The sequence below is a fragment of the Panthera tigris genome, chromosome D2 (assembly GCF_018350195.1).
Source record: "Panthera tigris isolate Pti1 chromosome D2, P.tigris_Pti1_mat1.1, whole genome shotgun sequence".
Taxonomy (NCBI): Eukaryota; Metazoa; Chordata; class Mammalia; order Carnivora; family Felidae; genus Panthera; species Panthera tigris.
Window position 1 is genome coordinate 55,731,709 of NC_056670.1, and position 16,618 is coordinate 55,748,326.

Consider the following 16,618-nt stretch of genomic DNA (forward strand, 5'->3'; position numbering starts at 1 on the left):
AACTTCAGTGAATCAACGAACAAAGCTGCCGAGGAAACCTGTGCCTACGGGCAACCTGGGGCAGCCTCTGCTTCCTTCCTATTCTGTCTCTACAGACCAGCCCCAGAGCATTCACTGCCCCTCCTGCCCCTCCAAATGTCACTTTCTGACTGAGACAGTAAGTGAAGTCAGGGAAACCTCCTGACATAGGTGGGCAAGTTCTAAGGCCTGACCTAGGGCTACCTGCTATGCCTTAGACTGGATGCTGGGACTGGAAAAGAAGAGGTCAAGCCACTGCTGCCAGTAACTGGACACAGTTCTTGTCCATGGAGGGGCAGGTGATAAAACACAGTGTTTCTAGGGAAAATGCATGGCAGTCCATGTTTATTCTACATCCGATCACAGCAAATCTTCCACACCCAGACCACAGCCAGGCTAAGTGCCATGTGGCTATAAGCGGCTAGAAGAAACAGGAAACCGTCTGCTCTGGTGCGCATGGCTGCTCTGGGCAGAAAGCACAGCTGCCTCATTGGCCGATTCACAAGCAGCGAGGCCACATTCCCATCTCCAGGCCTTAGGGACATCTCTAAAGGGCGGCTCCTATTTGGAGCTTCCAAAATCCTGGGTGCCTCTCTGGAAGCCAAGCCCTGTCCAGCAAGTCATTCCGAGTCCAGGCTCTGCCAGAACCTTCAGTATCTGGAACTGATGTCAAAGCAGCTTGGAAGCTGCAGAGAGACCTTACGCTGGGTCCCAGGGCAGCTCTGGGGGCCTCGAGGCTTTAGGGCCGATGATCCTTTCTGCGGAGTTTGTGTCCCACCTGGGACCCTCGCTGGGCAGCTTTCACCAGGCCTTTGAACTGGCCCTGCAGCTTCACCTTCTTCCTGCAGGAACAAGGAACAGAGGGTCACATCTCCCTGAAGACAGGTGGTCTCTCTTCCCATAATGCTGACCAATGGCTCCCCCAGCATTAGCGGGAACTGGGGAGAAAGGGTGCTGCCTGGGCACAGGTGCTGTCCTACTTACAAGAGCAGTTCAAGTCAATAACGCATGTGGGCACCAACTACATGAAGGTGCACATTAGAAAGCAAAAATAAAAAAAACCTGGAAGACACTGGAGCAATTAAGTTGAGAGTTTACTGAGAATAAGGCCCTCCCCTCTTTGGAGCACTGAGCTCCCCACCCCCACTGCCCCAGCCAGACCCCACACAATACTGTACCTTCGGTTGAGCTTGGTTCTGTTGAGGGGGATGTAGGCGTAGGGGTCGAGCCGACCTTTCTTCTTCACGTCACCCTTTGCTTTCTGCTCAGCCAGAGAGAGAGAGTCAACTAGGAGTACAGGGTTCCCCTTCCTCCCTGCCCCTGACTTAACAGACCCCATGTCCTCCCCTTCACTCTGTGCCCTGGTGGCACCAAAGGGCTCCTGTAGTTCAGGAATGCCAACCAACAAAGGCATGGACTTTAAATGCTAACAAGACCTCAGTGTGCCCCTCGGTGTGGCCTGAGTCTGGCTCCACAAAGGTGGATCTCCAGAAGGGTGATGGGCACAGCTACCCTCATCCTTTCCCAGAGGCTCTGTCCCTACCCATGGCTCTTACCTTGGCCTTGTATTCGGCCCCAGGTATAGCCTTCTTGGCCACAGGGCGATGGATACCAGAGCCTCCGGCTAGAGGGGGAACACAGAGACCATGAATCAGGCAAAGCCAGGGCAGTTTCCTCCTGGGAGAAGGCAGTGGGTACCTTGTCTTTACAGAGCCTCCAGGGAGCAGAGAAATCAAGGCTAGCAATGGCTCTGTCCCCTACCAACCAAGGACAAAGACCTTCCTCAAGAAGGGACTGTCTAGTGGCTTAACAGTTAAGACCAGTGGGCTCCTCAGGCTGACCTGAAGCCACACAGACCTACCAATGACCTCTGAGGACATACACCTTCTCCACTAACATGAACCACCCCAGTCTCCAAAGCTAAATCTGTTCCGTTTGTCCTAGGAGAAAAGAACACAGGCTTTGAAGTCAGACAGACCCAGGTTCGACTCCCTGATTTACCACTACCAGCTCTAACCTCAGCAAGTCTCTTAATTTCTGGATCTTTTAAGTTTGTCTATAAAATGAGGTACTTCGGGCTTGATCTCATTCAGGCTTCACAACAACACTGGGAAAGAAAGGCAGCTCCTGTCCCATTGTACAGACACGAAAACTGTGGTTACAGAAATCCAGGTGCTTCCAAGGTCACTTGTTATTTCCGGTCCGGATTTCAATACACTCACGGATGACTCAGGAGGACTCTTTTTAGATGAGCCAGATGAATAACACTTTTTTTTTTTTTTTTTACAGATGAGAAACTAGAACCTCAGAGAAGCAGCAGGACTGGGCCAAGTTAGCCACAGAGCTAAGAGCCGGCAGTCTTGAACCCAGGCCTCCTCCACATCATCTGGTTTTGCACCACACCACCTCAAAGCAGAGCAGGTAAACTAGGCCCTGGCCCGTGGGGCCACAGAGTGGGGAGCCGTGAAGCTCTCCAGCTGGGTTAGGATGCCTTAAGGCTCTGAGAACATACCTGCTGCTGGGAATGGAGACCGTGCTTCTTTTTTTTTTAATTTTTGAGAGTACGCGTGCATACGACGTGTGAGCAGGGGAGAGGGGCAGAGGGAGAGAGAATCTCAAGCAGGCTCCACACTCAGCACGGAGCCTGATACAGGGCTCGATCCCACGACCCTGGGATCACGACCTGAGCTGAAATCAAGAGTCGGATGTTTAACCGACTGAGCCGCCCAGGAGCCCCTGGGATTGGGGACTTTCTACAGGAGCCCCTGTACCTCCAGATATATAGCAGGGGTTCTGCTACAGGGGCTGCCCTCAGGGGAAGGAGGCAGAGGTGAGTAACAGAGGCCTCCCCTGGCATTTGGCAGCCACACTGGTGTCTTTAGCAGCTGCTGCAGGAAAAGGAACAGCTTAGGGGACCAGAGACAAATGTATAGGGGAATCCCCCGGGCAGACCCATCACTGACCCTCCCAGCTGCCACCCTCAACACAGGCTGAAGTGATCTCCCAAACCTTGCCTGACTCAGGGCTGGACAAGAGAGACAGACACCTCCCAGGAAAACAAGGGGTGGGCTGCAAGCCTCACGGAAGGCCTAAGTGGGTGGGACAGAGATGGGGCTCAGGGGCTCCCTAGAAGGGCTGGGGGTTCCATGCACAGATCCCCCCAGACTCTTCTTCATCCCAAACATTCTCAGCCCCCACACCAGTCTTGGGAGACAGATCAGCCAATCTTTGTTGGTGCTGACTTCACTACAATCGGGCCATGCCATGCAAACTTGTGGTTCTGCCTGCCACTGCCCTGTCTAATGCAGGGGACAGGGAACACAGTGTCCCAAGAGGGAAGAGTGGAAGTCTCACCTTGGTACTGAGGGGGCATCTCCAGCTCCTCATCGTCAGCCTCTTTCTGATGCTTGAGCTTCTGATGTTTCTTCTATAACGTGGTGCACAAAATTCATTAACAAGGGTACACGATCATCATTAATGTTCATAGTAAAAGCAACTGCAAACTATGCTAGCAGGAAAGGTCCTCTGCCAAGCACTCAATCCCCCACTTTCAGATGGGAACACCAAGGCTGAGAGAGGGTAAAGAACTATCCAAGATCACACAACTAGGCTGTGCAGAAGTAAGTTCCAGCCCAGGCTGTGACCACAATCTCATCTGCCTGCTTCACACAGAACTCCTGTCCCAGGGCAACAAGTACCTGTCTGGGAACCCCGACCTCAGCTTAGCTGGTGCAACGCTCCTACTCAGAGGAGGCTTCCTGCATCAGAGGCCTCTCAGACCCCCGGCTACCCTCTGACCCCATAACTATCTGATCTTTTATGTCTGATTTTCACCCAGGAATTCTACGTGGGTGCAATGCTCTGATAACCGGGTACCTCTTTGGCCCTGGTGGGAAGATGGGCATTTGGCCAGGGATAGGGCATTTGTGAATAGGACATTCACGAAAGCAGTAACTGGGGGAAAGATCATCAGGAACTATACTTGTGCACTTGCCGTGTCCAATCTCATCAAGCCAACCCAGTAATTCCACAAGATTCACAGGTGAGGAGCTGAGTTTGAAAGGTTAGGCTGACGCCGAAATGGGACCCCAGTACCTGCATCTGCACTGCTAATTTTGTATCCCCGCCTATGCAGCTGTCCTCCAATGGGGACACCCAGGAAGGCTGGATGGGCTGGCCAGGCCCCGAGAGGACGCAGAGGAAAGACGTTGCTCCTAGACGCCCTCAGAAGTGCTGTTCACTAGGCTTGGGAAGGACGGTGAGGGGTTGGGCCCACATCACCCTGCTGGTTCAGGTGGGGCAGGTGAGAAGCTGCACTCCACCTGGGAGATACCAAGGTTAAATTCTTGGGCTCAGGAGGCTGGAAGGCCATGGTTTAAATCCCATCTGCATTTAAAAACCCCTGTGAACTTGGGCAGGATAAGCCTCCTCTGGAAATGGGGATAGAGTTCCGTCTCTTGTGACGATTAGGTGAGATGATGCACGGGCCCCTTGGCACTCCTCAACGGCTCCCTGCAGGAACCTGCCCTTGGAACACATAGGCCAGCTGTTGCCTTTGCAGCCTGCCCAGCACACGCCCTCGGCAGAGACACACAGGGCTCTGTCTCTCTTCCTTCAGCTGGACAACTCCACCAACACGGAAGCATCAGGTGCCTTGGGCCCCCTCCTACGCCCCACAGAGCAGTCGGCCATCACATTGTGCCCTGTACATGCACACCACATCCTCTGGACCATCTGTTATGCACAGCTTCAAGGCGCTCCTGTGCATTCAGGAAGCAGGGCAGGCGGGGGTGGGTGGGAGGTGGGCGGGGGAGAGATGGCTGAGAGCTGTCAGCCCAAGGCTTTGCCCTGAGGGCCCAGCACCCCCATCAGAGGAAGTACTCACACTCCTGACACCCGTATCTTCCATCAGGTCAGCCATCTCTTCATCCTCCCCTGGAACCAAAAGAAAGTCCTGTGAGCACATAGGGAGCACCCCTGACTTCCCAAAGCCCACGCAAATTTCACCTTGCCTCCCCCTGGCTCAGCAGGCTGACGGAGCTGACAACTCCAGAAAACTTGCATCTTTCTGTGGGAGACAAGACCCCTGAACACTGACTGCAACTTTATCTTTCCCATCCCAGGCCCCAGGGACAACAGCCCCTCAGGGAAGTCGTATTCCTACTCCTGAGACAAATACAGCTTTTTTTAAGACCCTAAGAAAGCCCTGGTTTTCCTGGGGAGTCACGCGCGCCCCAGCCCCACATACATTCTGCTTGGCCAAGAGGACAGCCTCATTTTCCTACTTGAGAATCCTTTTTGTTTTTTCGCTATACATGCTGAGCTCTGTGTGGGGATGAGCCAAAGAAGTACGAATCAAGAAAATGCACAGGCAACCAAAATAAAAATAGATCAAAAAGACTATCTCAAAATTTTAAAACTTCTGTGCATCAGGGGACACATCAACGGACTGAAAATGTACTCTACAGAATGCATGAGAGAATGGTTTTTCAAACCATACAGATAAAGGATTACACAGACTAGCAGACTACGTAAAGACCACCCACAAACTCAACAACACAAAAGAAACATCTCAATAAAAAAATGGGCAAAGTGCTTGCGTAGACAAAGGGAATTCTGAGACACGCTACAACATGGGTGAATCTTGCAGATATTATGCTGAGTAAAACATGCTAGTCACAGACAAATACTGAAATCATTTCATTTACGTGAGGTACCTAGATGCATATTCAAATTCAAATTATTACAGACAGATTCTGGAATGATGGTTGTCAGGGTCTGGGGTGGGGGCAACAGTTGTCTTTTAACAGGTAGAGACTTTCAGTTTAAGAGGCGAAAAGAGTTCCGGAGGTTGGCTGTACAACAATGTAAACGTACTTACCACTAGTCCACTGCAGGCTTAAAGGTGGTTAATGTGGTAAGTTTTACATTATGTGTACTTTGCACCACAATTTATTTTTTTATTTTTAAAAATTTTTTTTAATCTTTATTTATTTTTGAGAGAGAGAGACAGTGTGTGAGCAGGGAGGAGCAGAGAGAGAGGGAGACACTGAATCGGAAACAGGCTCCAGGCTCTGAGCTGTCAGGACAGAGCCCAACGCGGGGCTCGAACTCATGAACTGTGAGATCACGACCTGAGCCGAAGTCGGACGCTTAACCAACTGAGCCACCTAGGCGCCCCCACCACAATTTCTTTAAAAAGCTATCGGTATACGTATTTTTAAAAGTACGAAACAAACCAGTTGGAGGGAAGACAAACTCAAGCGAAGTCAATCAACTAGTAAATAATGCCACGAGACAACATGGGACTAAGAGCCGCAGCCTGGGCAGTGGCCAAGCTTGCTGGGAGCGCTGGGGGACAGGGCCGGAAAGCTGGGGGCCAAGGAAAGGCCACATAAAAACACTTGGGCTGGATCCTTAAGAGCAGAGAGGCAGATGGGGTGCCTGGGTGGCTTAGTTGGTTAAGTATCTGACTTCGGCTCAGATTGTGATCTCACAGTTCATGAGTTCAAGCCCCACGTTGAGCTCTGTGCTGACAGCTCAGAGCCTGGAGTCTTTCGGATTCTGTGTCTCCCTCTCTCTCTCTGCCCCTCCCCCACTTGTGCTCTTTCAAAAATAAATAAACGTTAAGGAAAAAAAAAAAAGTGGAGAGGCAGAAAGAGGGGGAGAGGTGTTCTCAGTACCAAGGACATACGGGCCAAGAAGGGAGCAAGAGCCTGGAAAGTACAAAGTGGCGAGAGGGGACAGTGGTGTGACCAGATCAGGAAACAGTGTAGTCACCGTTACACCAAGCATGTACTTGACTGTTCTGGCTACCCATTTCATCTACAACCATCTGAAGTAGGTATTGGTATTAAGCCCATTTGGCGTGAGGAAATTAAGGCACAGAGAGGTTAATAATTGTCCACAGTCACACAGCCGGTAAGCTGGGTGCAGGGGATGCAGTGAGAATATTGGTTAGGAGGTTGTAGTGAGTCAAGGGCCCAAGGATCATGGCAGTGGGAACCAAAAAAAAAAAAAAAAAAAAAAAAAAGAGGAAGGCAGATCAATTTTAAAGACTGAAGCTTTTTGATCTAACAGATGACACGGGGGAGAGGAAGCAGGAAAAATTAAACAGGACTCGGAGACTTCACACCAGAGTGGCTCCTGGACAACAGGAGATCATGCAGTCAGGAAGGGGGCTGCCACCCCTAAACCTCTTAAGTCTGGCTCTACCTCTAAATGAGCTTCATGGTCTCAGTGAAGTTTATATTGCAAAAAAAAAAAAAAAAAGAAAGAAAGAAAAAAAAAAGAAAAGGAGAAGAGGGAGAAGGAAAGATACAGAACAGTGGCCAAAAAAGTGCATCACACACAGTCAAGAGGAAGTACAGCGTTTTGAAAGTTCTGTTTGAATTATGTATGTATCGTATAGGTGGCTAGATTGCAATGTACAGCTTTCTCAATGTGGTCAAAAAAGTTTGAGAAATTCAAAATGTTTGAGGAAGTTGTCTTAGATACAAGCCCCTCGTTATCTGTATTTATCTACACTTCCCCAACCAGTGGTCACGGAATGAATGAGCAAATAAACAAATGAGTGAATGAACGACCGAGTGAGTGCAACACTGCCCACTCCAGAAGCAGCTGTGCCCCTAGAATGGATGGTGGTCCCACCTTTAGTGCCTTCCTCTTCCTCCATCTTGGTCGTGGCAGCATCGTCCTCCTCCTCCCGGATGATCAGGCGGCCATCGGCACTCACCTTGAAGCCGTGGTCCTTCTTCTTGCCCCGGCCGGGCCCAGGCTGGGTAGCTGGTGTGGCAGAGTCGAGCAGTGAGGAGGCGGAAGGCCAGACTAACCCACCCACAGCCCCATCCAAACCAACAAGCCCAGGTCTGTGCCCCAGATGGGTGTCTGCAGCGCACTGATGTGCACACATGGCGGTGAGAGGTGCCCAGTGGGCTCTGTGGAAATCACCCTAACCCCTGACCTTGGCAAGGCAAGCGTATTTTCTCGACTCATGTGCCAGCCACTTTTTGCCTACCTAGGACTCGCTGGGCCACCTTAGGGTCCAGGAAGTTGAGGGGCTCATCCCCGCCACCCTCCTTCAGCCACGCCTGGCTTCTCTGTCGGGCCAGCTTCCGGCGCTCCTTGGCCTGGCCCCTTTCCTCCTCCTCCTCAGCATCCTCATCCTCCGAGTCGGCCAAAATCTCCTCGATACTAAGTGCAGAGAAGTCCCAAGTCAGGGTGTTCCCAGGAGAGGCAGGCGTATCTGGGCATGATCCGGGCAGGCTGCAGGTCGAGGGAGACCAGGTCCCCAGGACCTGGGACCCCCAGGACCCCACCACAGGCCTCACCTGTCACCCTTGCCCTGGGCAGGTTCCTCTCCTTCCTCCTCCTCCTCTTCCACAGCAGCCTGGTTCAGAGCACGGTGCCTCTTGGCTCGGGCCTCGGCTTTCCGAATGTTTACCAGGACTTTGTGGTACTCCTCGGGCAGCAGCCCCTTTACCAGCTCAAACCTGAGGGATGAGGGGCTGGTGAGGCGCACTGGCCAGGGAGTGCTACCCAGAGGAGGGTTCAGCCACAGCCCTTCCAGCCACAGGAAAGGGACTCAGTCCCCCAGCCCAGCTCCTTCTCTGCAGGCTCTCTGCTAGGATGGGAAGCCCCTCAACTCCTCCCCTGCTCCCCCTCAATCCAGAGCACAGACCCAAACTTGCGGATGAACTTGGTGAACAGGTTCCGAAGCTTCATGCGGAAGTGCCGCCGCATGTCGTCCGAGAGCTTCCCAATGGCTTCCATCTGGCGGGCAGAGCACCAAGGTTTCGGGGGTGCCCTCCACCCTGTCTGCCCTCTCACTACGGTACAGACCAGGTACACAGGACCCACAAGGCCCAGCTAAGGGGTGAGGGTCAGAGCAGCCCAGCCACCCCTTGGTCCAATCATGTTTCCACAACCTGGGCAGCTCTCCACCTTTCCCCTAAACCCTCCTTCATGACAATCCACAACCATCCTACCAAGGTTACAGCTTTAGAGACTTCTGAAAGTGGCAGGCACCTAACCTGCATTACCTCACTTAACCCTTAAAACCCCATGAGGCAGACACTATCATCATTTCTTACAGATGAAGAAACTGAGGCACAGAGAGTTAAGTGGCTGCTACATGGTCAGAGGCAGCAGTCGGCCCAGCTCCAGGTCCAGGTCTATCTAATTCCATGGCCCATACTTTGTCCTAACACCACCAGGTTTCTCTTGAGCCCTGCATTGGTCTCGGGCCAGACTATTCTCACACCTTCATCGGGCCTGGCTGGGGCCTATGTGTGGGTGGCAGATCTCACTATCTGCAGTGTCTCTAGATGGGGCTGGAGGCGCAGGGCCCCATCGATCCTTTAAAAGGCCTTTATAAAGGTGTCTGGGAGGCTCAGTCTAAGGTTAAGCCTCTGACTCTTGATTTCAGCTCAGGTCTTGTCTTGTGGTTCGTGGGATCAAGCCCTTCTTTGGCCTCTGCCCTGACAGCACAGAACCTGGTTGGGATTCTCTCTCTCCCTCTCCCAAAATAAATAAATATTAAAAAAAAAAAAAAAAAAAAAAGGAAAGGAAAGGAAAGGAAAGGAAGGCTCTTATCAATTCTTGGAACCCTAGGACAGACTACTCCTCTATCGCTTCTCATCTTTGGATCTTTGGTCCCCAGCTGGGCTGCAGGCAGGGGAGGGCACAGGCAAGTGACCTTGACCCAAGCCCAGATACGAAGACAAAAGGCAAGAGGAACCCAGAAGTCTGATGTGACCCAACCCAGCTGAAGTGAAAAACCGATACGGTGGAGGTAGCGGGCAGACAGTCTGGAGGACAGACCCAGCAGGCGACACACCCTGTGCCCAGCTGAGGGCTCTTCAGGCCCTTCTGCAGCCCAGCAGGGGTGTCCAGAGGAGCTTCCTCAAACCCAGAAGGTCAAAATGCAAGAGGTGAAAAAGAAAGCAAGATGTGGCCCTGCTGGGGGAGAGCCCCGAGGGTCAGTCCTGAGCTTTGGGTTCTGGTCCCAGGACCACTCTCACCAACACTGTGACCTGGGGAAATCTCTGGCCTCAGTTTCTCCATCTGTAAAACAAAGGGTGGCCCTGCCCACAGACCCTTGCCCCGCAGAGCCCTTGCTTCTGTGGAGGGGAAGAGGGGTCACAAGAGGCAGCCTGGGCACCATGCACCTTCTTCACCCCCACCGGGTGGGCATCACCCTACCGGTCCTTTCCAGAGCTCCTGCATGACCTTCTGTGAGACAAGACAGCGTACAGCTAGACAAATGTTTGGAACCTGCTGGCCTCAGTGCTCATGGGTCCATGCTGGCAGGCCAGAGGCCATGTTGCCACCCGCCGGGGCCAGGGGGCCACTTACCACCAGCTGCACATGCTTGGCCAGGTGTGCCACATCCATGACAACTACCGCCACCTTGATGAAGCCCAGCGCCGATTTGACCACATCACGGGTACGGGAAGCCAGGAGCAGGCACACATTCTCCAGCAGCTGCTCTACTGTGTTGGTTCCCATGAGACCTGGGGTCACCAAAGGGCCACCGTCAGAGACACCCAAAACCCCATCCAGACGCAACACCCCTGCCCGGTCACATGCAGAGGAGCTAACATCTGTGGGACTTCTGTGTGTCCAGCACGGTCCTAGTCACTCTCCCTAGAGTATAGCCATCCTGTGAGAAGGTAGTTTTTCTCCCCCACTTTAGAGATAAGAAATGGAAGTTCTAAAAGGTTCATAAACTTGCTCAAGGTCTGGCACGGTTGGTAAGAGGCGGAACCAGGACTGACACCTGGGCATGAGACTCGAGCTCCTCCGATCCACCCTGACAGTGGCATGCAGGTGGGCAGGGAAGATGACACGGGCAGCGGAGGAGACAAGAGGCAGCCAGGCTTGCTTTTGGTTCTTCTTCCCTCCCCCGAGGAAGGAAGGTGGTAGCTCTCCCATTCTGGTAGTGACCCTGTCCTGACCTTCTGGGCATCCTCCTACCCCAAGGGTTCCCCAGGCCTTCAAGGAAGCAGCATTCACCTTTAAACTCAAACAGGAGGTGGGTCAGGGCCAGGATGCTGCAACTGACCATGGTCACAGCGCCCACGAGGCCAGGGTACACCAGGACGAGGTAGCGTTGCAGGGCCTCTGGAAGGCGAGATAAGGATAATCACATCCGGGCAGAGCACTCTGCATGCTGCATGCCGGGCCCCTCAGGGAAGGGATTCTGGCCAGAGAGGAGCAGCCTGCCCAGGTCCGCAGCCAGTGGTTTGGAGGGGTGCCTCCCAGAGGCCCGTGAGCCAAGTACCCATCCCGGCCCTGGGTCATCCACGCCTTACCTTCTTTGTTTGGGCCAAATCGGAGGAAAGCATGGCCCATCTCCACCAGCAGAGCAAAAGCATTCTTCCGAGCACCCACCGACACCTCCTTGGTACACAGGATCACCTGCCCAGACAACCCCTTGAGCATGCGCTCTGGAGCCGGCCACCATGGGCTTGGTTGGTGGCCTGAAGCAGAAAGGGGCAGGGGGGGCACCCAAGCTCACAGGCGGAGAACTGAGGCCACCCCAACCCCAATACTGTTCTCCCCTGATCTTGACAGGTCTTCAGAAGCCAACTCCAAGGAACTCCTCAAAACACACACACCCCTCCTGCACCCCTCACCTCCGGGACAAGGGCAGCGATGAACTCCTCATGCTCAGCTGAGAGTTTCTTCACGATATGTATGAGGCACTTTAAACGGGGCTGCGGGGCAGGGGGGAACAAAAGTCAGGACCCCTCAATCCCACCTGTGCCCCCAAAGACCCCTCTCTAAGGTGGTCCTCTCCTGGTGTCGCCCATCGTCCTGTGGGCAGAGCGCGGCTGCCCTGGAGGCCTCACCCTCTTGGCAGGCGAGGTAGTGCTCCGCAGCGAGTCCAGCAGGGTCTTCTTCAGATCGTCCAGGTGGCTCTCCACGAAGCGGGCCCCAGGGCCCTGGGGGCTCGCACACACCTCCTCCAGCACTCGGTAGGCCTTCTTCTGTATCCCATGGGCCTTGCTCTGGGAGGGTGTTATGGTGGTCAGGGATGGGTGAGCAAGGGAGGTTGGGGGTCCCGACCCACCCCGTCCACACACACACATATACATGCCACTGTGCAACTACAGTCACAGAGCAGCCACCATTAACTGTGACCAGCACTGGGGAAATTCAGAACCTGAGCCCACCTCTGGAGCTCAAGAGGTCTGAGGAGAGGGCTGGCTGAGCATGGACGGTGAGAGGCTGTGGGTCAGGCAGAGGACGCTGCAAGGACAGAAGCCACCCCAGCTCTCCAATCCGTTCCACTCACTGGCCTCAAGTAATGCTCATCCAGCAGGGAGAACTTGCAGTGCCCAGAATGTACCAAGGCCCGTGTGCCCACTCGCCTTTCCAGCTGCAGCGCTCTCTTCTCCCCTTCTTGCCCTAACTCCTTGCTATTGCAAAGGAGCTGTTATTCCCCCTAGGACACCTCTCCTGAGCTGAGGTGGCCCTGCCCTGGACTTCTGTATCTGCCTGCATGGTCCAGACGAGAAGACGGGTCCTGCCTTTCCAAAGAGCCCCCGCTTCCCCCAAGTGTGGTCATGTGCAACTCCAGCCTGCACGTCTCACCTCTAGGTAGGGCCGGATGGTAGAGTACAGCTTGCTGATGGCAGCTTCCTCCGCGTGAGGAGCCAAGGCCACAACCAGGTCCAAGACAGACAATCTGCTCAGGGCAAGAGACGAAGGATGGGTTTAGAAGGGCTGGAGAAGGGCACAGACTATCAGTGTCTTACACCTACTGGGAGCAGAGGAGGTGGGAGAAGTCAGAGTGAGGACGAAAAGGGGTCCTGAAGGAGCCCGTGAGCAATCACCACAGCTCGCACCGAATCAGCACCCGTAAGGTACCAGATGCTGTTCCAGGTGCTTTATGTGTCTTAAAGTCTTCAGTCCTCACGGCAACACTGTTGGAGGTACTATTATCATGGTCAATTCGCAGATGAGGACACAGAGGGCACGGAGTAGGTAAGTAATCTGTCCAAGGTCACTTAGCTTCTAAGCAGTGGAGCTGGGATTTGAACCTGGGCAATGTGTCACCAGGGTCCTTATCCTTCCCTAGGAGGCTATACTGCTCCTTCAGGAAGGAGGAGCCAGATAGGTCTCACGGTAGAGCTGGGACATTCAATAACTCAAGACTTTCCTAAATAATTCCAGAGAGAATCTACAGGGCTTCTGCTAGACATACCCTCTGGCTCCCTGGGCTGCCTCAACTCAAGTGGGGCATTTTACCTGGTGAAGTCAGAGCTAGCAGAGTCCAGCACCTTCTCACTGGCTTTTTCCAGGAAGCTGTTCACCAACTGGCACCCCCAAGGGGATGAAGAGGAGGCAGGGGGTGAAGAGAGAAATAAAGAGCAGGAGCAGGTCACAGAACTGCATTCTCTTCTCTTCTCCAACCCTGCCCCCCTCCACTCAGAAGCCTTGACCCAGCCACCGCTGGTATCTGGTGGCCTGTCTCGAAGGTGGCAGAGGCCCAAGCGAGCCCTGTGGGTGAGGCCCTTTCACCACCCCCATCCCAGCCCTCACTCACCCGACAGCTCCTCCCTCTCCTCCACCAGCTCACCTGAGGGTCTGTAATGGTGAGGTACGTTTTCACAGTTTCCAACACGGCCCGGCGAGGGGCTGGGGTGTCCCCGGCTGCCACAGGCTGCCCATACAGGTTGAAGAGGATTGGCAGAAAGTTCTTGGCAAAACGGCTCACCTCCGCACGGTCAGCCTCTGGCAGGAGGACCAAAGTTTGCATGCAAGTAGCAGGAGTCAAGTCTGCCCCAAAGGGGCTGCTGAGGCTACAGCCTAGAGGCATCCTTTTGGAGGACCCGTGACAGGACCTACGGATTTGGGGATTCTCCAGGACAAAAGGTCCCACCATGCTCTATGTTCCTCCATAGCTCCTCTGTCCTGTGCGTCAGCCAAGAGCCAGCTACCCACTAAAGCCCTTAACGCCAACTGGACAACACCCAGCAGATGTCAGCACAGTGGCAGTAGAAGGAAAAGGGACAGCTTTCAGCGTGTTACTAACTCTTTGGGTCCCCAGCAGAACCCCCAGGTCCTTGCAGAGGATTCGCTATGGCTCAGGCAGTGGGGTAGAGGAGGCCAGGGGACCCGGGCCATTGCAACCATTCCCCTACTAGCCCCAAACCCCAGAGCCCATACATACCCCCCTCACAGCCCTTGGTGATGAGGGTGCGCAGGGCCTGGCACACAGTGACCCTCAGGTCTGGGCGCTCACTGATGGCCGTGCCCAATGTCCGCGCCAGCCCTTTGAAGGAGGCGGCCACGTCCGTAGGCCTTGTGCAGAACCCAGGCAAGAGGGTCCAGATCTGGGGAGGGGGGATGGTAAAGGACAGTGACGCCCAGCAACTCAGGCCCCTGCACCATCCAACCCTCATCCCCCTGGCTGACCCCTCACCTGCCACTGGAGCGTATCATAGATCTTGGACTCCACCGTCCTGCCTGCCTGGGCCAGGTCCATTGCTGCAGTGTGACACAAGGACACAGTGGGACCTTGGGCACCCTTTGGGCCAGCAGGCCTCATTTTTATCAAAAGCAAAAGTCCAATAATGAAAACACGAATCTGGGTGATTCCTCCCTCCCCACAAATTGAAATACCATAAAATAGGAAATGGATGTCTCCTGATAATCTTACTCCCCCAGGGATAGTCATCACTTCTTCTGACTTTTTTATATTTCTTTAAACACATACATGCTTTTAAAAGCATAATAAACAGGACTGTACTACATATATATATATGTTCTGAAACCCGGTTTACCTTGACAAGGTTTCTAAGCGGTAGGCTGTAGAATAGGTATGTATGTGACTTTTTTATTTAATCTGCATGTGGCAATTATCGCCCTGATTTTACTCATGAGGAGCAAACCCAGAAGAATTAAATCAACTTGCCCAAAGTCACCCAGCCATAGCGTGGCTAAGCGGAGATCTGAATCTAATCTGTTCAACTCACCATCTACTAAACATGCCCGTTCCCACACAAGGTTTCCCTTTTCTCACAAAGACCGTGCCATGGCCCATAGTGGGACTAAATTCACCAGAACCCTGCTGAGGGACACATACGTTGTGTCAGATTTCTACTAGGAACAGCCCTGCATATATATAAATCGGCATGCACTTCTCTAATTATTTCCTTAGCAAGAGAAGGAGCCATTGTGAGCCTGCCACAGGGAACATGCCTGGCCAGGCCTCAAAGCAAAGCGAGGGACAGCCTCCTTAGGCAGGCCCTCAAGCACTGGCTGGCCACCTGCTTGGCAGAGGGATGCTGCCCAGTGTCCCAGGGCTGGGGGTGCTGGACAAGGAGCCCTTCCTGGCTCCTTCCAGCCAAGGCTCTAGGACTGAGGTGGGGCCCATACCTTTGCTCTTCAGGGTGGTAGCCAGGGGCAGGAAATAGGTGGTGAAGAAACCAAGTCGTGTTTCCTGGACGTGGTCCCGGATGACAGGCAGCAGCCAGCTCCTCGGGAAATCTAGATTCTCTCTGGGAGGACATAGAAAAGGGCCAGTGAGGAGAAGGTGACATCCTAGAGGGCAGCATGCCCAGCAGCATGTCACCTGCTGAGCCAAGGAGCAGCCCAAGCCCTGCCGTGGCCTCTCTGGCTGACCCCCAAGTGATACACACAGACTTCACCCCCGAGAGTGAACACCCTGCTAGAGAAGAATGAGCTGGCTGAATACCCCAGGGCCCCACAGAAAGCCAGACAGGATCACACTTACTCAGAGCCATCAATTTCCAAAGGCACAGCCTCTAAAACCACCTCGGGTCCCATGCTGGCCACTGCAGCCCCCACTGCCTGATCCAGAGCTGCCGTGTGAGGGAAGTGGGGGGAGAGGCGCAGGTCACACAGGGACTGGAGGCACTGGAGCCAAAAGACGAGAGAATATACATCAAGGCATGCTGACAGAACAGACACCCATAGTTCAGTCTGGGCCAAAGTCTCTAAGAGGATGAGGTCGGGAGCATGGGCCCAGGTTAAGCTCTAGGTCAGAGATCACAAACCAACAACCAAATTTAACCTGTTGAGAAGTCTGACCTCTCCCCAAACCCCAAGATTTTAAAATATTCTGTATTCTTGGGGCGCCTGGGTGGCTCTGTTAGTTAAGCATCCGGCTCTTAATTTCGGCTCAGGTCATGATCCCAGGTTCGTGGTATCGAGCCCCATGTTGTGCTCTGAACTGAGCACAGAGGTGCTTAAGACTCTCTGTCTCTCGCCCCCTGCTCCTCTCCCCCACTGGCTCTCTCTCTAAAATTAAAATAAAAAAAAAAAAATTCTGGGGTGCCTGGGTGGCTCAGTTGGTTAAGTGTCTGACTCTTGGTTTCAGCTCAGGTCAGGATCTCACAGTTCATGAGTCTGACCTCTGCATCAGGCTCTACACTGACAGTTTGGGGCCTGCTTGGGATTCTCTCTCTCTCTCTCTCTCTCTCTCTCTCTCTCTCTCTCTCTCTCTCTCTGCCATTCCCCTGCTTGCACATGCTCTTTCAAAAAAAAAATATTCTGTATTTGTTAGTAACATATAAAAATCAGATTTCATGTACAAATGTAGACTTCCAGTTTATCTTGAAAAATG

At 53.4% G+C, this 16,618-nt stretch overlaps 1 protein-coding gene across 1 annotated transcript in view; it reads right to left on the reverse strand.

The window, feature by feature from the left end:
* Nucleotides 1-346: 346 nt before the first annotated feature.
* The window catches only part of RRP12 (ribosomal RNA processing 12 homolog), a 30,069-nt gene continuing 13,797 nt past the window's right edge, over nucleotides 347-16,618 (reverse strand). Inside the window, exons 14-34 of the mRNA XM_007080130.3 lie at nucleotides 15,767-15,909; nucleotides 15,409-15,530; nucleotides 14,453-14,517; nucleotides 14,201-14,363; nucleotides 13,607-13,761; nucleotides 13,276-13,343; nucleotides 12,619-12,712; nucleotides 11,874-12,032; nucleotides 11,658-11,738; nucleotides 11,334-11,439; nucleotides 11,035-11,142; nucleotides 10,375-10,532; nucleotides 8,699-8,790; nucleotides 8,349-8,510; nucleotides 8,036-8,211; nucleotides 7,669-7,803; nucleotides 4,904-4,953; nucleotides 3,373-3,445; nucleotides 1,575-1,642; nucleotides 1,197-1,279; nucleotides 347-860 (exon numbers count right to left, since the gene is read on the reverse strand). Of these exons, the coding sequence (XP_007080192.2) occupies nucleotides 758-860; nucleotides 1,197-1,279; nucleotides 1,575-1,642; nucleotides 3,373-3,445; nucleotides 4,904-4,953; nucleotides 7,669-7,803; nucleotides 8,036-8,211; nucleotides 8,349-8,510; nucleotides 8,699-8,790; nucleotides 10,375-10,532; nucleotides 11,035-11,142; nucleotides 11,334-11,439; nucleotides 11,658-11,738; nucleotides 11,874-12,032; nucleotides 12,619-12,712; nucleotides 13,276-13,343; nucleotides 13,607-13,761; nucleotides 14,201-14,363; nucleotides 14,453-14,517; nucleotides 15,409-15,530; nucleotides 15,767-15,909 (2,364 nt within the window). The 3' untranslated portion in view covers nucleotides 347-757. The remainder of the gene's footprint in view (nucleotides 861-1,196; nucleotides 1,280-1,574; nucleotides 1,643-3,372; nucleotides 3,446-4,903; nucleotides 4,954-7,668; nucleotides 7,804-8,035; nucleotides 8,212-8,348; nucleotides 8,511-8,698; nucleotides 8,791-10,374; nucleotides 10,533-11,034; nucleotides 11,143-11,333; nucleotides 11,440-11,657; nucleotides 11,739-11,873; nucleotides 12,033-12,618; nucleotides 12,713-13,275; nucleotides 13,344-13,606; nucleotides 13,762-14,200; nucleotides 14,364-14,452; nucleotides 14,518-15,408; nucleotides 15,531-15,766; nucleotides 15,910-16,618) is intronic.